This window comes from Molothrus aeneus, chromosome 2 (genome assembly GCF_037042795.1).
Source record: "Molothrus aeneus isolate 106 chromosome 2, BPBGC_Maene_1.0, whole genome shotgun sequence".
Taxonomy (NCBI): domain Eukaryota; kingdom Metazoa; phylum Chordata; class Aves; order Passeriformes; family Icteridae; genus Molothrus; species Molothrus aeneus.
Window position 1 is genome coordinate 87,571,005 of NC_089647.1, and position 22,677 is coordinate 87,593,681.

The 22,677-nt window shown below is 39.9% G+C and overlaps 1 protein-coding gene across 1 annotated transcript in view; it reads left to right on the forward strand.

Moving 5' to 3' along the window:
• SLC9A2 (solute carrier family 9 member A2) overlaps window positions 1-18,611 on the forward strand; it is a 33,938-nt gene extending 15,327 nt beyond the window's left edge. The window contains exons 4-12 of the mRNA XM_066571592.1: window positions 2,953-3,170; window positions 4,552-4,754; window positions 7,331-7,420; window positions 8,696-8,766; window positions 10,208-10,369; window positions 10,949-11,045; window positions 11,943-12,074; window positions 14,023-14,113; window positions 16,139-18,611. Of these exons, the coding sequence (XP_066427689.1) occupies window positions 2,953-3,170; window positions 4,552-4,754; window positions 7,331-7,420; window positions 8,696-8,766; window positions 10,208-10,369; window positions 10,949-11,045; window positions 11,943-12,074; window positions 14,023-14,113; window positions 16,139-16,509 (1,435 nt within the window). The 3' untranslated portion in view covers window positions 16,510-18,611. The remainder of the gene's footprint in view (window positions 1-2,952; window positions 3,171-4,551; window positions 4,755-7,330; window positions 7,421-8,695; window positions 8,767-10,207; window positions 10,370-10,948; window positions 11,046-11,942; window positions 12,075-14,022; window positions 14,114-16,138) is intronic.
• Window positions 18,612-22,677: the final 4,066 nt, after the last annotated feature.

Genomic DNA, 22,677 nt, shown 5'->3' on the forward strand with positions numbered 1-22,677 from the left:
AACCTGACAGTCCTAATGCTTCAGGGCACTAAGCTGCTGCTTTGGGACTCTAAAATGACTGTGGGCCTAGAAATGGCTGTTTTCCAGCTCACCCACTGCCTTCTTGCTCTTTTGCACTTGCCAGCTCCAGTGAGTGCCATGGGCTGGAGCAGCCGGGCTGCACCAGACTGGTTACACTTGTGCAGATAAGCACTGTGCACACAGGAGAGCTGTCACAACCCAGGCATAGCTGACATCTTTGTGGCTGTGGCAGTGCAGTGAAGAGCTGTTTTGCCACTGATTATGAGGCTTTTGGCAGGTCAAAGTGTTAAGTGAATTTGAGAAGATTTGTGCAAGTACTTTTGTGGTTGATCATCAGAACAGTGTATAAACTGAGGAACATGGGAGTGTTTGAAGGCTTCTGGGCTTGAGTGCTGACTAAGCTGCTGCTTCTTGTCAGGACAAAATCTATGTCTGTGCCAGGTCCTCTCCCACTTTATTGCTCAGGCACATGATGTGGGATCTGTTGTAAGTCCACAATCTGGGCAACTGTAAGATCAGAACAAGAAGGAAAGCTATGAAAAGCATCATCAGTTTGTCAGTATTGGCACCTCTGTTATCCTAACCATGTGCTCAAACTAGGAATGTTACCTTAATACTGAGTGTTTCAGGGAGAAGGCTTGCATGCTTATGAAATCTACATTACATCTTCCACAGGGGAGCCTGTGTAGTCAGGATGAGCTCTGCTTCCCGGGCAGCATGCTACCTGTGGACCACATAGGATATTTCTGTTCAGGACTATGGTGAAATCAGCTGACAGTGAGGAGAGGGCTGACAATTATATCAGTAAATATATCAGTAAATATATATTACATCTATATTTACTGAATATAGATGGTGGTCTGGGATAGTCTTAGTGAGGCTTTCATCCTTCTTAGACTTGGACTTTGCTTAGGGGTGGAGTAGTCTTTGCATGTCAGTGGGCATTTTATTTTGTGCTGACTAGATCCTTCTCCATCACCAGTGTGGGCAAAAATGCAGGGTGAAGGGCAGGTTAGGTGCAATGTTCTGCCTGTATTTGTAAGCCACTATCTGCCCCTTCAGACTGCATCTGTCCCCATAGCACATCCTCTTCCTTGGGTTTTCTTCACTTTGATGTATATTCAGGGTCTCTGCTGCTTGGGAGAGGTCAGCAGAGTACGCTGTCCTCTCCCAGTGTCCACATGTCCTGCCAGACTTGTCCTTCAGAATTATTGTTGCCCAGCCACTTTGGGGATGTAGATGTGTTTCCATGTAAGAGAGTGGAACTTTTGGAGAAAACTAACTTTAATTAATCAATGTGTTCAGTCTGCCAGTGGCTACAACCTGAGCTGCTGCTACAGACTCCCTCTTGCAAAATGCAAAGAAAGTTCACTGTATGGAGGTCCTTTTGAAGTTACTGCTGCTTCTGGGATTCCTCCTGCTTTGCAAAAAAATTTTTAAATCCCTTATTTAGAAGAAAGAACCCAGGCATGCATGTTCATAAGGTCAGTGAGTTTTTCTGAGCTCTGCCCCAATCTGCCTTCCCATTTACATTCACATTCAGAGATGTTTGGTTCAGAGTGGTTCAGAGATGGGGCTCTTGGCTTAGAGGCAGAACAGGTTTAGCAGAAGAGTTTCTGCAGTGAAATCTCCACAAGATTTGGGAGATTTCAACAGAAATTTTCAGAGATGCTAGCAAGCGTGCCCTCCTGCCCCATGAGAGAGAGAAGTGTAGAGATTTCAGCATGAAGAAATATCCCCTATGTTAGCAATACTTATATCTGAAAACCTGGTGTAACTGGAATAAATAACCCTAGACAAGTTGGCTGTATTCAGAAAGACAATGTAAGTACAGCTCTCTTTCTTTGTTTAGATTTAGTGTGCTGAAACGTTTTAGCACAAACTTTTGTGGGTTTGACTGAGAACCCATACATGGATGTGAATAATGTTTTTCACTGGGAAATTAGAGCAGATGTTGTTGCCCTAGACAGTAGAACCAGGAATGACAGCTGTTTCACAATGTATCTTGCCTTAGTTGTCCTCCCTGATAATTATTAGTGAGCTCAGACTCTTTCCCTACACTGAGACACCACCTTGGAGTTATCCTCCAGCCAGTCTGCTAACTACCCTTAAACTTGTAAACATGTAGCTGAGTGCTCCTCAGCCATCCCTTTACTGTGGACAGCCACACTGAGCAAGTGATGTACAACCAGTAATGTTTTTCCCCCTTGCTTTTCCCAAGGATTAACAAACTCTGCTAAGACAGAAAATAGACTTGTGGATGCATTTACAGTAAGCCCTTTCTTTTCTCTCATGTATCAGCTGAGATGCCCATTTCATTCATTTGTAGATGCTTTAAATGTGCAGCAGCGCCAGTGTGATTTCTGGTGGTGTTTTTCTCCTATTCAGCCCTATGTGCAGGCAGAGCAGGTCTAAACTGGTGAAGGATGACAAATTGTCTGTAGCCTTGCTGCTTACTTTGCTTGGAAAGAGGAGCTGGCTACTGTCACTGCCACTGAGGTTGGACAGCTGCTCGTAGGGAAGGAGGGAAGTCCTGCCCTGCCCCAGGATATGCAGTTTCCACCCTGTCTGATGTCCCTCAGCAGCAAGAGATGCAGCAACTCCTGTTTTCCAAGGCTGTCCCTGTCTCTCCTCATCTCTGCCCCTTTCAAAACAGAGTTGGAGTAACCCCTGCACAGATCATGTGCAGTTAGTATGTGAAAAAACTCTCCATACACTGATGTCTGCTCAGAAAACTTCCCATTGCAGAAAAAAAAAAAATTGTGCCCAAAATTGTAGGTTCACCAAGTCTGTAAATTTGATATTGGGTATGAAATAAGTTATACTTTACATTTTAAAGAAAACTATGGAAAATTAATACTATTATATAGATATAAGAGAGGCTAAAAAAAAATAAAGCCAATGAAATATGAGATAATATTTGCCTTTCAGGATTACAGCTTGTGCCATGACCATGAATAAATACGTGGAGGAAAATGTTTCTCAGAAGTCCTACACAACGATAAAATATTTCATGAAGATGCTGAGCAGTGTCAGTGAGACTTTAATCTTCATCTTCATGGGTGTGTCTACAGTTGGGAAGAACCATGAGTGGAACTGGGCCTTTGTTAGCTTCACCCTCCTCTTCTGTTTAATCTGGAGGGCACTGGGTAAGCAAGTCTCTGACTATGGGTCAGTATTCTTTGCAAGTGAAATGTTTTATTTCTTATCAAGTAGAAATTGCCAAAAATTAAACAGAGACCCATCAGTTTGTGGAACGGTTTTTGTATTAGTAACATGCCCTATATCACAGGGTCAGCTTCTACCTTTCCCTAAAATGGAACCTAAAAATCAGTTTTGCCCTGATCCTACTTACCTAAAGTGAGAGGCAGTCTGCTTGTTAATCACAATACATGTATTTAAGTAAACATTTATTTACAAATGAGCAACTTTTGGTAAAAATAATTAGCAGTCATTCAGGAATTAAAAAGGTTGTGGGTTTTTTTTTTGCTTGTTTGTTTGTTTGTGGGATTTTTTCTTTGTTTTTGTTTTGTTTATAATTTATGTTTACTAGCTTTGGGATTTTTACAGTCATTGACAAGAATAGTATCAAACCAGGAAATGCTGTAATTGAAGTGTAAAGAAAAACTCCTGTAAGAAACTGATCCCTCCTGAATTTAAAGTACTACTCTTTTCCTTTTACCTAGAGAGCTAAGTGCAAAGGGCTTAGCTCTTAGGGCTAAGCTGGTAGGTCTTGAATCTGCTCCTCTCCCCAGCTTCATCTCTAATGATTCAGTTCCCTGCATGTGTAAAGGTGCATCATGCTCTAATCCAGCTCCCAAGTCTCCTTCCAGAGCAGAAACCTGGACTATTTTACTACTGCACCTGCCACCCCACAATCAATATGCTGAATCAATATGCTGAAAAGCAGCCAAACACCCTGATTGCCACTCAGCTCTTGCCCCCTGTGCTTGCTCCCTTCACCTGCCTTTATTCCTTTACTCCAATCATCCCTGGAACCTTTTGCCAAGGTACACCAGCATGCACCAGTGTCTTGTCCCCCCATCCCCAGTCCTGCATCCTTCATGTCTGTGTGAGTAAAATTGAGTGAACAGGAATTTCAGGGTTCAAAGCACAGATTGATGGTGGAGACAAACCAGTTTTCAAAATCACTCCAATGCAGTTAAAAAAGCAATTAGGAGTCTTGGACTATACTGACACAGAGAATTATTGCTGTTTTAGAGGTGCAGTCTAGCAGGTAGCTGTCTTGTAGACATCTGTTAGCTACTTCAGGTCCTAAATCCAGCTGACTCGAGGTGTTTAGCTCACTAAATATGTTCAAAATGATGTTCCTAAGGCTTTTTAATTTAATATTATGGTATTTCAAGCTGCTAAGTAATGTTTAATTTCTTCAATAATATATATTGAAGAAGCAAATAAAAGGTAAGAAGCAAATGGAAACATTTTTAAACAAATATTAGCATCATGGGCTAGTTCTGAAGTTCCTTTTTTTCCCCCCATCCTCTCTGTATTTCTGTTTTTTCCCCTCAGGTGTTTTTGTTCTGACTCAGATCATTAATGTATTCCGGACAATACCTCTCACTTTCAAGGACCAATTTATTATTGCCTATGGAGGTCTCCGAGGAGCAATTTGTTTTTCACTTGTATTTCTGCTTCCTCCTGCTGTGTTTCCCAGGAAGAAATTGTTCATCACTGCTGTTATTGTGGTGATATTCTTTACTGTTTTCATTCAGGTAATACCTTTCTCCTCCTGAACTTCTTCTTTCTCAGACGTGTTGTAAATAAGTACCTCTAATGGGTAGAATATGAAATTTTCTAACTTAATTACTGTAAGGAACATACTTGAAGGTACTTGCCATAGTCATAGTAGAAAAAATGCTATGCATACCACAGGCAGGTAGCAAAAGTATGCCAGATATTAAGTCCTTATGCTAACATGTAAATAGTACTAAGTATTTAAGACTAGTGAGGTTGGAGTAGAGACAGAAGATAATCTGGGCACAGCTTCAGCACTAATTCCTTTTCCTAGAATGTTTAAATTTGTGCATTCACCCAGAAGTTCAGTGTTGGACATAGTGCACAGTGAGCTAAAGACACTGAGGTCCCAGACAGGTGAACTGGAGTCTGGATGTTAGGAAGTGATGCTGCAAACCAGCTGGACAGCCCTAAAAAAGCACCAGGTGTGTGTTAGGACATGATGAACTTGTCTCTGATGACCAACTGGCCATGGAGGCCTCGTCAAGGGTGAGCGAGAGACTGAAACCTGCAAAATGTGGAGGAGGCCAAGCCCATCAGATAAACATATCAGACTGGTCATTATCCAGAGCAGTGAGAGAGATGTGAGTTGCTATTAATGAAATTTCAGATCTGTGGAAAAAAAAGTAGAATTTTTTTACTCTGCTTTTTACATGGAAAAAATTGCTGTGGGAAGCAAGCATATGTGCTCATGCTTGGGCAAAGGGGCAAGGTGGAGGTCAGGTAGTTGACTTCAGCTGTGAAAACTAATTTTGAAATACAGAATAATTTAAAATATGGAGATAAATGTCATATGCTGTGAGATGCAACATGATTTATCAAAGAAAAAACTGATATCATTCTTTCATACAGCAGTTTATTTTCTAGGGTAATCTCATTTAACTGGAATATAGTAAAATCTTTGGGGAGGGGGCTACAGAGGAGATTGTTAGTGTAACTACTCATTAAACTGAGGTTTAGATTGACATTAGGATGACTGTAAAATGAAGGAGGAAGGAGCTTACAGTTCCTCCTTTAAATGGAAATAGAAGCAATTTGTCCTTTGGGTCAGAAAGGATCTCTGGGGGTCTCTAGTCCAACCGTGTGCTCAAAGCAAAGCAGCCCTCAAGTCAGATCATGTTCCTCAGGGCCATGTCAAGCTGAGTTCTGAATGTATTGATGGATGGAGATACCCCAGCCTCTCTGGGCACCTGCTCAAGTGTTCAACCTCCCTGGCCAGATAATAGGCTGATGAGATATTATTAAAGGAATTCCTCAAGGATAAGTTAATACTCTTGTTAACTGACCATGGCACATAGATGTAGGAGTTTTTGTTGCTGATGTTTCTTGATGACAGATTTTGAAAAGTGCTCTCAGGGTGACAATGAGATAGAGTATCCTGTAGAAAGAACTGAGGGCAAATATGAAAGGAACAGAATGAAATTGAACAGTAATATGTGCAAATGTGTTCTTGCAAGGATTTTCTTACTAGGAGTTTCTCTTGTGAAATGGGAAATTTGATTTGGAAAAAAATAGAAAGGGAAAAAGATGCAGATGTACTAGTTGGTAATGGGGTAGATTTTAAGTCAGTGATACAGTGGGGACAGAAGAGAGGCAACTGTGATCTTAGGACACACTGTGACAGGTATTTCCATTAGAGCATAGTGGCACGTTCTGGAGTGATCAGGGGACTGGTAAGCCTGTCATGGGAAAGGACACCAGGATTCCTTGGCCTTAACAAGATGAAGGAGAAGAGGGAATATAATTACTGTTTATATGAGGGAGTGAACACTGTTTAAACTAAAAAGACAAATGTTGGCACAAGAACAAAGTGGTACACAGTGACCATGATGCAATTAAGAAGCAGCTTTCTAATTATCAGAACAATAAGATTCAAGATGAGTGTTCCATTATGAGCAATGGGGCAAAGAAACCTAACTACTTTTAAAATAAAGCTCGACTCATTTACGAAAAGAAATGTGACCTGGGTGTCTGGGATAGTAGGGACTGATTTCAACACCACAGGAGATTCATTCCTCTCCCCTGTGCCAGTGTGTCTGTACAAGTAAACAAATTATCTTAATTCTTCCACAAATATTTATTGAAAACCATTATATCATTCAGGGAACAGCCAAAACTCTTTTGTTCTTTCTCTGAGAATGGACAGGCAAGGATACATATTTACAAAAAACCTATAGTTTCATGATCTTAGATATCCATAATAGTACTGTTCACGTATCTTTGAATACCTATTTTGGATGTAAATACTAAAAAAGGACTTTACATGTTCATTTTGAAATTACAGGGAATCAGTTTATTAATTCATGTTTTTCTAACACATAAAAAAACTGGAAAAAAAAAGTTTAGAATTACTATGGATGGGATAGGTGATGTATTCCTGATAGTTTCTGTTAGGTTGACCCTCTTGGAGCTCTCAATACTAGGGTGCCCCTTTCTTCCTCCTGTTGCATTAATGGAGTTTGAGCTGACAAGGACTTCATAGCTAAGTGCAAAACTTGCTAATCAAAGGAATGAATTCACTTTTATAATTCTTGTGTTCTGTTATTCTTCACAGGGAATAACAATCCGCCCACTCGTGGAGTTTCTTGATGTCAAAAGGTCAAATAAAAAGCAGCCTGCTGTCAGTGAAGAGATTTATAACAGGGTATGTTGCAGCTTCAGTATCATAGGTGAAACCCTTGTATAGATGAAATTCCTAGTCATGTTCAGACAGACAAACATTCAGCATCAGTATTATGGAGAGGGTGTACTAGATTTCTTTTTGATAGCTGTAGTAAGCACAATAATTGTAAAGCTTATATTCAACTTTTGGCAATTACAGAAATTATTGTTACGTATCCTTATTTTGGAATCTCCCATTTTCTTAATTGTTCAGATATAGATGTAAATTAACTTTCTGTAGTTTATTTCACACATGAGATACATGTTATTTTATAATTCGGCTACATAAGGAAACCTTCGGCTTTATTTAATTACATTATACTGCATTTGATTTAATCAAATTAAACAAATGCAAACTTGTCTTAAACACTCTCTTAAAGTTACTAAACTCTTACATCATCAGCCTTTTTTATAGATATATGTTTGGTACATTTGTGTCTCCAATTGTTGCAGATTATTAGCCATGCATCTTGAACGTATTTCTCCTTGCAGCATACCTGAGGCAAGTGGTTTGAAATTTCAAAAGGGAGGAATAGTAAGGGCCACATTTGGGAAATAAGCCAATCTAGGCATTTAAAAGTCTCTTCTTTTAGAGCTTATCCTTTGGACATGTCTACCAGGGTTTTTCCCTGAGATTGAGAAACCCCTATGATGGTTCCAAACATGCTGCCTCTGGGATCAAGTGAGACCTTGGCTGAACTGATTCTGTTTTTCCTAATTGATAATAGACTCAGGAAGTGTATGTTTCTAATATTAGGTGGACAGAATGCTTTAAGATGATACAAATTCCTAAAATAGGATCTCAGGACCTATTGCTGGCTCTCAGTTCTGTCTGTGCATCCTGAGGGGCTGGTGCTGATGTAGGGAGCTTCTGTCCACTGAGATTCTCTTCTCCACAAAGTTATACTTGCCTCACTGTCAGGCCTGGGGGAGTTTCAGGCATAGCAGTGAGTGGTTAGGGCATTTCAAGTAAGTGAAAATATAGGAAAAACCTTTAGTTTCAGGCAGGAGGTGAGCAAGATTGACATTCAGGAAATCATCAACTAACTTCTGTCCTTTTGTGAGCTAAGGAAGATTCAGAGGGAAAGAAACAGATTCTGTCTTTAGCTTGGTTTGAACTGCTTTTGGTAGGACTGAACCATTGTCCTGAGTTGTGACTAGATGTTTCTGTTTTAAAGTAAGTTGGCAATTAATAAGGTCTAAGGACAAGGCAAGTGATGTCTATAAGTTTATGTAATGAACCAATGTTTTCCTTTAGTTCTTTGACCATGTGAAGACTGGAATTGAAGATGTGTGTGGACACTGGGGTCACAACTTTTGGAGAGATAAGTAAGAATGGCATTTGAAACTTTATTATACAGGAGAGGCTGAAATGGCTCTGCAGCAACAAACAAAGGCTGTTGGGCATCAAATTTCATTTTCAGCATTTATTCTTGAAAGCATATGGTTGTTTTTAGAACATGTGGGTTTCAAAGGGAAAGTAGCAAAACAATGTCTTTTACTAAACCACAAGCAAGTAGAACAGAATCTCCAGCTGGGAAGAAAGGCAGACCTCTGATCCCAGGGTGAAGGATGGTACCTTCTGAGGATGCATGATTCTGACTGTTGCAGAGCATCTCCTGTATGTCTGCTGAGCCTTTTTTCCCACCCAGCTGTCCTCTTGCGAGCTGTATTTCCTTGGGCAGTTAAGTGATGAGTTAGTTTCCTGTTTGACAGTAAACATACAAAAGCTAGTGGATTTCCTCTAGAAAGATCAAGGCAGCAGCTGGCATGAGATACATGAGAGGTGCTAATGGCAGGCAGCTCCACAGCTCTTGGTGGTATTCCTTAAGACTTAGTATCAGTTAAGAAGATTACCCCTGGCAATACCTGAATAATTAATATTTTTACTTTATCTGCTGAATCGTCATCATCATCATTATGTTGGATCTAATTCCTTTCACATCCAAATTCTTTAGATCCAAAGCAGGGGCACTGCTCACCACCCTCTAGTCTTTGTTCCAAGAAGAATTTAAGTGTTTTATATAAAGAGAGAATAGCACCAGCAGGAATGGCCCAGGAGACCCCTTTCCAAATGACTTGGGGGTGACACAGTGAGGATGCTTTCCTGACAGATGTGTGACATGGGTGCAGCTTTTCTTTATTTAGCCTGGTTCTCCTCCAGTCTGTGTGACATCTTTAATGAAAAGATTGCAGAGCTAAGGAGAGTCCCACCTCTTCATGACCTTCACACCCAAATTCAAGAATAATTTCAGAATGTCTGGAGGGCAAAATATTTTCTGACAAACAAAATCAACACCAGCTGTAATCAATATTTTTTCACTAAGCATCCAAGAGGGTGCAGTTGCTTTAGAGAAAGGAACAACTTCTAAAGTTTTACGAAAGCAGGCTAAAATTTCAAAGAAAAAGCAGTTGATGCAAATTTTGGCCTTTTATTTGTTATTACAGTAAATATTTAATGTTCTCTTTGTCTTGATGAAAACAGAGAATTAAAAATAATATTTTCTAATAACAGAACACCTAAAAGCTTAAAGTTGCTTCTAGGGAGACTGCCCATTAACATATTAACCTATCTAACCTATTAAGACTATCTATCTGAAGTAAAGTTGAAATTGACCCTTTCTTAAGTTACTCAGCATTAGGTTGTTAACATGACAGACACATTCCCAGACAATAAAGTCCTTTAAAATTTCATTAACTCAATGTATTGGCTTTCCTTAACTGTGCACAGTAAGAATTAACTGGTTGGGCTGGTTTGCCTCATGTACAGGTTTAAAAAGTTTGACAATAAATACCTGCGAAGACTTCTAATCCGTGAGAACCAGCCCAAGTCCAGCATTGTTTCTTTATACAAGAAGCTAGAGATCAAGCATGCCATAGAGATGGCAGAGAGTGGAATGATAAGCAAGGTGCCATCATCGGTGTCTCTCAGGTAAGGCAAGCGAGGCCAGCACAGCCAAGCAGCTCAGCTGGGTCACATAATTTATTTCACAGCCTGGGCTGTAAGGCAGGATAATCACTTTGACTTAGGATTCTTTGTGTCCTAATGACACCAGAACAGTGAGAGGGTGTGAAAGAAGAGCCTTTTGCCTATAGCTTCAGGTGAAGGGCTGTGTTCTTCTGGTGTGTGTGGTTTTACTGGGACAGCTGCTCACTGGCACATCCATCTGCCCTGAAGAGCGGAGGTGGACTTGAACACGTGCCTGCCTGCCTGCCTGCTGAGAACAGCTACAAGGCAAGCCTGAGGGGCATTTTGAATAGTACCTAAATACAGTTGACAAATTACTGTAATTTTTATCACATTTACATCTTACCACAGATTCAAATGAAATCACGATTTCAATTCTACATGTTATATTTTCACCTATTACTTGGTTGTTTTGAAATGTTGTTTCCACCTCTAACAAAGGAAATAATTCAAATGTCATTCCTGACCATAAAAATACAAACATCCTCTCTCTCTCTCTCCCTCTCCTCTATTTTCCTTTTTTTTTTTTTTATTCTGCCACAGTGACTATCATGAAGGAAAGATAAAGCCTCTTTCTCCCACTGAAATGGAAAACATGCGAGAAATATTAACAAAGAATCTCTACCAAATACGACACCGAGTAAGGATGAACTTTTGCCTACATAAATATCCCACTGCTCTTGTAATATACTGATTATCTTCTTAACACATCTTTGAGCTGGTGCATCTGCTCTATCGCATAATAACAAATAATGCTCTTATTTAACTCTGTTGCCTTGAATCCATATCCTGTCATATGTACAGTAGTATATTCACATTCCTCTGTGTAAATACTTACTTGATCTTATACTATTGATAAGGCTTAATGTTTTTGTCTTATTACCTCTGATGCAACCACAGTATTAAAATAGGATCATAGGTGCCAATTCAACCCAACACTGTCTACTTGTATCGCTATATTGGTCACTTCATGATACGGGATTAGATTTCCTATTTGCCTCCAGTTGTAAGATTGTTTGTATTAAGAGCAGAGATGATGAACTGGAAAAATCGTGAAATAAAAGCAAAAGGACATTTCACATTTGTCCTCCTGTGGCTAAGTAGTTTGAATGCCTGAGCCCTTGGAAAACATTCAAAAATTGAGCAAGCTTCAGCTTGCTGTATGTTAAAATGACTTCCCTCTAGGGGACTCATCACTTTCAAATATGTGTCCTCTGCTGACATACTGACCAAGCTACTACAGTGTGGGGGTAAACACGGTATTAAGCCAGCTTCTTCCATTTTGTCTTTCATTATAAATATCATCAGGTTAAAAAAAAATGAACCAAAGCCAAGAAAACCCCAGGTAATTGTGAAGCAGATGAATAAAAACATTCTCGGCATAATTATTGTTCTTGTTCTTAATCATCTGCAATAATCTTGTTCACAAGGAATTATGATGCTTATTAAAGCAAAAAGCCTGATTTTCCCTGCTCATATAGTCTAGCACATTTGACATCATGCTTTCCAGGCTGTGATCTCTGCTTTTCCATTTCAGACAATGTCCTACAACCGACATAGCCTGGCTGCAGATGCAAGTGAGAAGCAGGCCAAAGAAATTCTGATCCGTCGCCGGCACAGCCTTCGGGAGAGCCTGAGGAAAACCAACAGCCTGTCAAGGGAAAGACCGGTACTTGCAGTTTGTGTTGTTTTTTGGGGTTTTTTTTGGTCTGTTTGGGTTTTTTTAATTTTAATTTCTATTGAAAGCAGCTCTTTGTCGCTAACTGTCATGCAGAAAAAGCAATCTTCTGACATGCAGGGAAAAATCCTGAATTTGGAAGACAACTGCACATGTAGTATCACACTTACACCTTGAGTTGCACACATGAGCCCCTTAATTTGTGTTGACACCTTCAGCAAGGCTTCAGGCTTGTAGAAAGTGATGTGGGAGTGGGATCTGCTGCCATAATTTTACCTCAGAGAAGCTGGACAGGCTCTGTACACAATGTAGGTATGATCAGTATTCTCCATTAGTATTTTGATGAAGTGTGGATGATTAAAGGTTAAAAATTACTTTGAGATAGAAAAGCTACTTACAATAAACTCCAAAATATAGGAGAGGACTTTTGACCACATCAGTCGGAGCAAGCTCTTAACTTGAAAACTATTGTATGCTCTTTAGTATTTATAAAATGTAGTCAGGCCTTCAGATTTTGACACTGGTTAGGAAAGCTGCTTCCACTTACAAGGATTGCTGTGACATGATAATATTTGGCTCTCTGAGGCAATCCTGCAGTTGTAAACTTCCAACCATATTGGAATGCAGCACACTAATTAGGCAGGGAAACTGATCCTTTGGGTCATATCAGGTATCAAGGAAATTAGCCATCCTGTAAATATGTATTTTCATGTCACAGGAATATTTAGTGACTTAAAACAGTCACTGAACTGTATCAACATTGATACAGTTGTCCTTCAGCACCTGAGGCTGTAATAATGTCTCCAAAAGGATGATAATGTCTCATAGTTGATCATTACCAGAGCTACTGTGGTGTTAATTATGACAACAAGACTGTTGATTTCTTTTCTGAATGATTTTTTTTCTTCTTATCCGCAGTTACATATGTTATCTTTTTCATAGAATTAAATTATTTACTGTGTAGAATAGTGAGGAGACTCAGCAGGACTTTTGGGGCAGGGAAAGAAAAAAGGATGTCTGATAACTTTTTAAAACACACCAGCTATAATTTTAAGAATAATTATTCTTGGATAAATCCTCCACAGCGGGACGAGGAGAAAGAGGAAAAGAATAAAAATCCAAAGAAGAAAAATCTCTAAGGGAAAATAAATTTCCTTTCAGGTTCTCTTTGGGTCAGCCACAAGTCATGGTATTAGCATAGGAGAGCTGGTAGACTGTAAAGATTTTAAAAATCTTTGTAGCAAATGTAGGAAAGGATGTCCTTGAGAAACTTTTGAATTTAAAAAAAAAGCAACTTGTTCTGGAAAATACCTCTCATATTCTAGAAGTATGAAGTGTGGTCTGTTCCCAGAGCCTTTAAATCTTAGTCTGGGGAAAACAAGGATTTTATGCCCTGAACTGGTAAATGATCATGCTGGTGCCTAACGTCCTCATCAACTTCAGTGTGACTAGTCAACTGTATAAAGTCATTTATATGTATAAAGTGCTTGCAGGATCAGAATGCAGATTAGTTCTTGAGCCCAAGCTACATTCTCACCCATATTTTTGCGGCTGGCTAATAAAAAGTTTTAAACAAGTTTTAAGCTGCATGAAGTGCCATGCTTGTGGCATTTGCCTTCCTTAGGAAAGCCTGTGCAGGCAAGGTTGAGGTTAGAGACCATACATTTATTAACTCTGATCTCAGAGGGCATTTCACTAGGTTTTCATTTGATTAAACTGCTTGAGTTTATTCAGTCTTTACCTTAACTGATTACCTTACCTTCAGCCAGCAATCAGCGCTGAATGTGTAGTAAAGGATCACATATTACCTAATTCAAAACTACTCTCCAGCCCTTTAGCTACAGAAACCTGTTCAAGCCTCAGTTGTGTATCTTAACACGCATTATGCAGGTACACTAGCCTACAGTAACTTAAAATGTTTGGTTTTCTTTGCATGCAGGCTGCAGCAAATACAAAAAGATTCCTTTCACTTCCTAAAAACACTAAACTCCCAGAGAAACTACGAGTGAGAAATAAAACATCTTCCAGAGGTAATGACATTTTTTGCTTTTCTCTTACTGTGCTGCAGTCATTTTGCTTACATAGAAGGAAGGTTTTTCCAGAGATGATGTAGAGAAATAAGCAAACTAGAGCATTTAAAACAGTGTGTCCTAAAGTAGAAATGTGAGTGTAGAGAAATGCCCTGGACAGCAGGGTTTTGTGGGGTGTTTTCGCTTCCTCTCCCATACTGGCATAGTTCTCCCAACACATCTCCTGTCAGCAAGGAGCTGCCTGCTGCACTTCTGCACCAGGAACACTGCCATGGCTCATTCTTCTCATCTTTATTCCATAATCCAGATATCCCTCCTGGATTATGAGCCTATTTGGGTCTTTTCTCTCTGGGGTCAGGGTAGAGGACACTGCTCTGAGAAGCCAACCAGAGAGGGTAATGACATTAGACATTAGACCTAGTTTATTGTTCTCATGAAGAACACAAAATGCTGTGGTTTGCAAGGTTTACAACCAAATTGTTAACTTTTTTCCTCTGCCTAAACTCACAAATGTTTTAAATTGTAGTTTTTGAGTTCTAACAAAAAAATCTGTTGGAGCACAATATTTCATTGAAAACTTTGCCCAATTCTATATATTACTTTTGATACTGGTTTTATTACCATGCTTATATCATACTCTGGAGCATTTTCTTTCATGACAAGATGTCATAAGGATCTCTTGCTGGGAAGAAGAAACCTGTGCAGAATTTCTAAAATTTCCTGATCGCCACCCCAATTAGTTTTCCACTATTCCCAAGTAATTTAACAATAGACTGTGCTTTTGTCTGTTAATAATGATATCACTGCTCTCCTGAGTGTAGGATGCCTTTTATTCTATAGTTAGTCTGCAGAGGTCACCTACTGTCACCTAGAATTAAAGAGAAAATATGCCTCCAGATTATTAAATTGTCAAAAAATATATTATTTGACATACTTAGAAGGGAAAAAGCCTGAAAACACAGTCTGATGAAGACCTGCCTTGATATATAATTATCTGGGTGAATGGACAATTACATGGTGATATATTTTGTTGACCCCTTCCTCACCTTTTTAAAAGAAATAACATGAAGGCTACTAATCTAATTTGTTCATATGACAGTTGCACAGTTGTTTACTTTGATATATTTAAAACATCATATCTGATTTAAGTCTAAAAACAAATCTGAGGCATTCATAAACTATTGTTAAAAATTTTATCACATATCTCAAGTGTTTAAGTTTTGATGAAGATGTTAATTATTTTTAAAGAAGTCTGCTGGGAAAAAATATTTGCACATGTGCACATCCAGACTATCTCCAGCTTGATTTACCTGGCAATGATCATTTAAGGGCATTCCCTAAGCAATGATGCCACCTTTCCCTAGAGCATATTCTACCCTGCTCTGAGTGGGAGGAAGAGTCTGCAGCACTTGCAACCTCTAAGATTTGCCCTGTTGATTCTCTTTCATGTCTTACATTCAGCCTTATTAAGGATGGGCTATTTCCACCCATCTGTACATTGATCTTGAGTGATCCTTTGCCTGGTAAGAGTATTGATGTTCCTTTTCCAAAGTCAAGTTTCTAGAGCCCCTGTACATGTTGTGCTCTAGAAATGCCTCTCAGTTTAGATTTCATGAGATGTGGGGCTGAGAAATCTAATTTTGGTATCCTGCTTGGATGTAAGCAGGGACTAGACCCTAAGCTCAGAGAGATGCAGTTTTTTCTGTCCAGAGAACTGGAAATTTGCCAGAACTGGGGAAATGTCACTTCAATCAAGGGACCCCTCGGCAATCAAGGAGCAGCTGCTGAGTGAAGCCTGTCTAAAAATCACACTTTTGAGGGTAGGGATGTTTTTAAGTCAAATCTATCCCCTGTTTTGGCAGAGTTAAGAGGTTGTTACTGGGTCTAATCAGAAAGCACTGAAGATAGAAAAATATGGGGAAACTTTATTCTATGACTGCAAGGGCCCTGTGTGCTGTTACTCAGATAATTCCTGAAACAGTGATATTCTACACCTAAAACTATACTTTTGTTTTCAATTAACAGTGGGTGACAGCAGTGACTCTGAGCTGGATGCTGCTACCACAGTGCTCAATCTAAGGCCCAGAGCAGGGAAAATCTTGAGAGACCAGAGACTGAGACAACAGAGGCCATTACCTGAGTTTAGGGTGGAGTGGAAGAACGAAGTTGACGGGAGCCAGGACGGACGAGGAGAGCAGCAGGACCCAAGCACTTTGCCTCAGCCATCCATTGGGTTCAGGCAGCCACTGCTGACCAGACCAAGATTTGGCACTTTGAGCAGGGAAGATCTGACTGCAGACCATGGGTCAGCCAGACCTATGCCACCACCACGGTTAGTTAGGCAGGCATCGCAGGGGGACAGGCAGAGAAATAAGCCTGAGAACCAGCTGTATTGAACATGGCCAAAGGAGAACTATTGATAATAAACCATGGACATACTGAATTAGGATTCTCAATGATCTGATCAGACTATGGGATCCATTAAAATAACAAAACAAGCCTCCATCTGGGTCTAACCACTTCCATTTGAGTTAAGTCAACTCCATTAACTAAGTGAAAGGAATACTGCAGCAAATGCAACGTTAAAGATACAAAAAAATAATATATCTCTTTTACAAATAACTTATGGCAATGCTTTAATTTAATTACATTATTTCCACTGTTAAAATAGTATGGAAATGTGCCTTATCACATCATCTCTCATGGAACCAAGTCACGAAGGTTCAATACCCAGTTTTCCGTTGAAATCATTGTTCAAAGTCCAGTGATGAATAGGTTCTTAAAAATACCCCCAAACTTTTGTATCATTTCAGATTTTATTTATAATCAATAATACTTGTTTTAACCAGAGCTTCAACATGAATACCACTGAAAATTGCACAATGCACCTATCATACAGACTTCTAAAGAAGAATAAATATATTCCTGAAGCCTAGTTTGCTTGAAGACCTCTGATGCAGAAAAAGAGGAAGAAGAGAAGAAACAAGCTGTAGGGGAATTGCAAATAAGGCTTATAAAAAGGACTTGCAACAAAGACCTGAATAGCTTGAATTTTTACTTTCTGAATTTTTGGCAATATGTTACCTTTGAAAGGTACTAAGGATCACCAAAGAAAAACTGAATTACCTTGGCTTTCACTTCTGTCAGCAAGAACTGAGAGCACTTAGAAGGACACCAGAAGGCCTAAAACCAGAAAACTTCAAGTGGATAAATAATGTTTTGAATCAAAATTGCTTTTTTGCACCTTAGTTACTTGGTTGCGATGTAATGCAAATGCAGCAGTAGAATAGTTGCAGAGCACTGCCCGTAGACAAAGCGAGCAGTCTCCTGTTTGAGTCAGGGACCACTGAGACTCAAGCAAGCTCATGCTTGTGACCCTGGTTAATTTGTTTTACTTTTTGTTTCCTCATCTGTAAGAGGGGAAAGGTAATCTTTTCTTTGTCTGAGCTATGCACTCCAAGGAACAAAAATGTTCCATCTAATTTGTTTTTACAGAAAAGTAGCACAGTGGGGCCCTGGAATCAGCTGAAGTCACTGTGCACCTTAATAACATGGACTTCTTGATCCTAGAATCAATGGCTGCCGTTTGAGGGCGTATGGGAAGCATTAAAATAAATGATACTTAACTGTAGTTCTCAGGAATTTGCACTTTCTGTCCCATTTAATCTAAGTACTGAGCTTGCTTTAGCACAGATACACATTTCAGTACAATGCAGAAATAGTTTTCTTTCTACTTGTTACAAAATTGATAACTTTCATTGAAGAATGTACACTGTGAAATCATAACTTTTCTCTTTCATTAGCACATTTCTAAATCTGTGGGCAATAAGATTATTTTTTTTATTTAAGCTTGTTTTGAAAGAACTATTAAAAATCAGAGTTTCCTTTTAAAACCACAAAGTAGATTTCTTTCAAATGTTCATGGGTGGGGGTTGATAAGCAGGGATGTAAGACTTTCCTTCTTCTAAGAGCATTTCCAAAATACTTATGTAATGTATGTATTTGAAATATCAAACCTTCCCAAACTCGTTCCTTAGGTCCTTTAGTCTTTTTTCTCTGTTCAAGCTATGGAAAATTCTGCTGTGTGGCAAAAGCAAAGTCTAAGCTGCAGAGGAATGGCTCTCTGAACCCTATAATCCTCAGTCAAATGTTCATGGGTATTCTCAACAAATGATTATTGTGGAAATCGATACTTAGCTGTCCTCTAATGATCATCTCCTGTTTGGAAATAAACTTGGGTTCAAGCAAAGCCAGCAAGTTTTGAAAACAAATTTAAATTTGTCTTTCAACAGGAAAGTACTTTCATCTGTAAAACTGTCAGGGAATGCTATGTCACTGCATTATTTGGATCATGTTTGAATAAGAAAAAAGCCTTGAGTTTTGATTTCAGTTTTGAGACAACATTGTCCTTACAGATCAGATTGTTTAAATTAGCTCTTTTATATCAGGCCGATATGAAATCTGACCAAATCAATAAATGTGAAATGTTGCACATCAACATTTAGTTTACTCTCTGTGGAGTTTTCTTGTTTGTGTGCTGGTAATGACCAAGCATTTGGCTTCTGTCTGGGGAGAGCTGCCTTTCATTTTTTTTTTTTTCAAACAGTTGTTATTTTTTTATGGCACAATTTTAAATAATGAATGCAGGTTTCAGGAACCTTGCTGCTATGCTGGTTGCCCATTAATGCAGGGCACGCTCACATTTTTTGTGCTTAAAGTGGTGCCCCATAGTACAAGCACATCAATTTGAAGGTCATTTCTATCAAATAACGTCTTAAGCTCTTGGTGCTTCAAAACATGATAGTATGTTTTTACCTTTCCAAAGCACTTGAAATCCACAGAATACAAGCATCAAGGCACATCTCCATCATGGTCACACTGTGAAAAAGAATTGCAAATCTTCTGGGACTCTGTGTCCTTGTGAGCAACCTTCTGCCTTCCTCACTTCTGCTCTTCCCACCCTTTTTAGGCTCTTTTCCACTACTGCTGAATGCTCCCTTGCCATGTCTGGGAACTGATTTCTGGGTACTCTCCTTTTCAGCAGCAATGACAGCAGCAGGTGGCACAGGCATTGTTCCAGTTAGCCCTTATCATTCAACTCTCACTCTGGTTTGGGTCAGAGGTTTACCCTTGCCTTTTTTTTTTTCCTCCTTTCCTGCAAAGGAAAAACACGTGAGCGCTTTTTTTGAGCCTGCAGAGGAGACATCCTTCATGTTGTATCAGAGTTTGTCTGCTGGAGAATGAAATGCCCAATAAATCTGTCCTCGAGCACCATCTGATGGGGAAAGTCATGCATTGACGGAGGACAACGTTTCTTGCTTTTTCAAGGAAACCGGATCTTCAGTAGTGACTGGGAAACTTGCCAAAGCCACATACAAATATTTTGTTTCCAGATGGACTCCCCAGTACATTCTGCAGCACAGATATTTTAATGCATTTTTGATGAAGAAAGTTCAGTTTTAGGGACAGTGGGAAAATACAGTTCCACTCTGAATTAGGGTTTTAAGGATTTTCCCTTCAGCTCCTCAAAGGCCTATAAATTAAATTAGGATAAGAAAGTAGGTATAACAAGGCCTAGAGGAGATAGACACCCTGTTACCTTTTTTAGGCAGATATTTGAAAAAAAACCCAAGAATAATTTGCTGAAAGAGCTAAAATTTTAAAGGCTGTCCTACTTTGTACTAAAATATAATGCAAATTCCACTGAAACCAGTTCAACAAAAGAAAACCTTGCTGCATAACAATTTAAAAATTAGAGAATATCCTTCTGTACTAAAGCCACATAGAAATCACATGGAAAAACAAAGTTAAATTTTTTGCCAAAATAACATGCCTGCTGTTATGAAGGGTATCTTGGGCTCTCTGGAAGCAAACACACTGCACCCTGCACCAACTTTTTCAAGAGCTGCCAAGTCCACCAATTCCAGACATCAGCTGACCCTCCAAGAAATGCTTTAGGTCACCATTTCCAAAATTGTCCAAGTTCTGTCAACATCCCCCACACCCTGAAGAAAAGATGAAAGATTTTGAAATTGGATGCTGGAATGCTTTTTTGTACCACAAGAGCTCTGGTCCAATAAAAATATCCTTGTTAATGTGCATGAATATGGCACCCTAATTGCCACAGGTTTTGTTTCAAACAGTAATTTTTTGCCACAAAAAGGAAAAGAAATTTTAAATACTTCAGCTTACTTCAATTTTCCTCTCTGAGACCTCCTATTTATCAGATATTTGACAGAATGGAAGACTGGTTCTTACTGTAGAGCACATCTCAAAAAAATAGTTCCTTGGTGCTGAGATTTAAAATAATTAAAACTTTGAATTAATTTCTCTTTGTAAATTAAAATGTAAGTTTTTCAAGACTTCCCTTTAAAATAAGCTGTATATTCTTTCATTTCTAAAAGCAGTCTGACCTCCATTCACAATCATTTGATTCTCAAAGTTCAGGCACTCTTACAAGATTCATGATCAGCTCTTTGTGAATTAGTCTTCAATATTATAGCAATAAAAGTACAGGCAAATCTTGGGTTTTCAAATGCCAAAGTGCCAGGCTGTAAAGGATCATTTACCCAAGGGTATCCTGCAACACCCACAACCAGATTGGCACTGGCAGCACCCATAGAGGTTCCCAGCAGCAGGAATGTAATGGCACTACAGAGAACCTGAAGTAATGAGCAAGCCAGGTCATGAACAATGCTACTCCTATTTTGTTGCTGCATTATCTGCTCAACTTGTTCTCAGCAGATGAGAATGGTACTAACCTCTGTGATAGTGCTACAGTGAGTAAATTCAGAAGAATGACAAGAAATGCAAGTCTCAAGAAGTGGTGTATTGGGTTTGAATGGCAAGGCTTTGGTAGCAGGGGGGATATAGTGGTGGTTTCTCTGAGAAGCTGCCAGAAGCTTTCCTTTTGTCTGACTGAGCCAATGCCAGCTGGCTCCAAGGTGGACCCACTGCTGGCCAAGGCCAAGACAATCAGTGTTTGATAACATATTAAAAAAGGAAAAAAGGAGTTATTTTGTAGAAGCAGTTGTGGCCAGAGAAGAGAGGAGTGAGAGAAACAACCCAGCAGACACCAAGGTCAGTGCAGGAGGGAAGAAGGCCCTGGAGCAAATTCACCTGCAGCCTGTGTTGAAGACCACGGTGATTACATGGTGACGCAGCTGTGCTCCATGGAGGACCATAGGGAGCAGATATTCACCGGCAGCCTCTGGAAGACCCCATGTCACAGCAGGTGGATGTGCAAAAGAGGCTGTGAGTGACCCCGTGGGAAGCCCACATAGGAGCAGGTTTCTGGCAGGACCTGTGGATCCAAGGAGAGAGGAGCTCACAGTAGAGCAGGTTTGCTGGCAGGACCTGTGGATCCAAGGAGAGAGGAGCTCACAGTAGAGCAGGTTTGCTGGCAGGACCTGTGGATCCAAGGAGAGAGGAGCTCACAGTAGAGCAGGTTTGCTGGCAGGACCTGTGGATCCAAGGAGAGAGGAGCTCACAGTAGAGCAGGTTTGCTGGCAGGACCTGTGACTCCATGGGGAACTCACACTGGAGCAGTCCATTCGTGCACCCTGTGGTAAAGGGACCCACACTGGAGTGGTTAGTGAGGAACTGTAGGCTGTGGGAAGGGGTCACATTGTAGAAGTCTGTGGAGGACTATCTCCTGTGGGAGGGACACCACGCTGGAGCAGGGGAAGGACTCTTCTCTCTGAGGAGCATCAGAAACAACGTGAGAGGAACTGACCATCTCACTACTCATCTCCCTGTGCTGCAGCAGGGGAGGAGGTAGAGCCTGGGAAGGAGGGAGGGGTGGCAGGAAGGTGTTTTTAAGATTTATTTTACTTCTCATTATCCTGCTCTGATTTTCATTGGTAATAAATTCAATTATCTCTCCAGGTTGAGTGTATTTTTCTCATTAAAGTAATCAGTGAGTGATCTCTCCCTGTCCTTAACTCACGAGTCTTTTATTTTCTCTCCTCTCCTCTCTCTGATTCCAGAGGGGAGTGGATTTGGTGGGTACCTGGTGTCCAGCAAGGGTCAAACCCCCCCAACTAATATGTTTATAAAGGGTTTCTTCAAAAGTACACAGCCTACCCCAACAGGAAAAAAAAAAAATCTTACCTTTGCTTCATCATTTAAAAGCAGTAAAATCAGTACTTATACACAGCCTCTTCAACATGAGCTGATCAAAATTGTCAAAAAAGTCACTTGACTTACCAAAGGGAAGGGCAAAGATCAAAAAAACCCAAGGAACCAAACCAAAACCCAACCCTTCCTACAGGCCCAAGAAAACCAACCCAAAATAAAGTAACAGCAAGCAAGAGAAAAATCTTAATTTGCAGTGGTTTGCTGGCAGAAACTGTTTTCCTTTAGGCCATATTCAGATCTGGTTTGTTACAGTCTTCTACAGAAGATCCTACAACTGGATTCAAGAAACAGCTGAGTAATTCAGTAGTTTGCCCACTAGACTGGAGCCAAAATTAGCTGCAACTGCTGCTTCCTCAACTTAAAATGGGGAATCATATCTCTGTATCTGTCATTGAATCTTCACTCCCTGACCTTGCATGGTTATA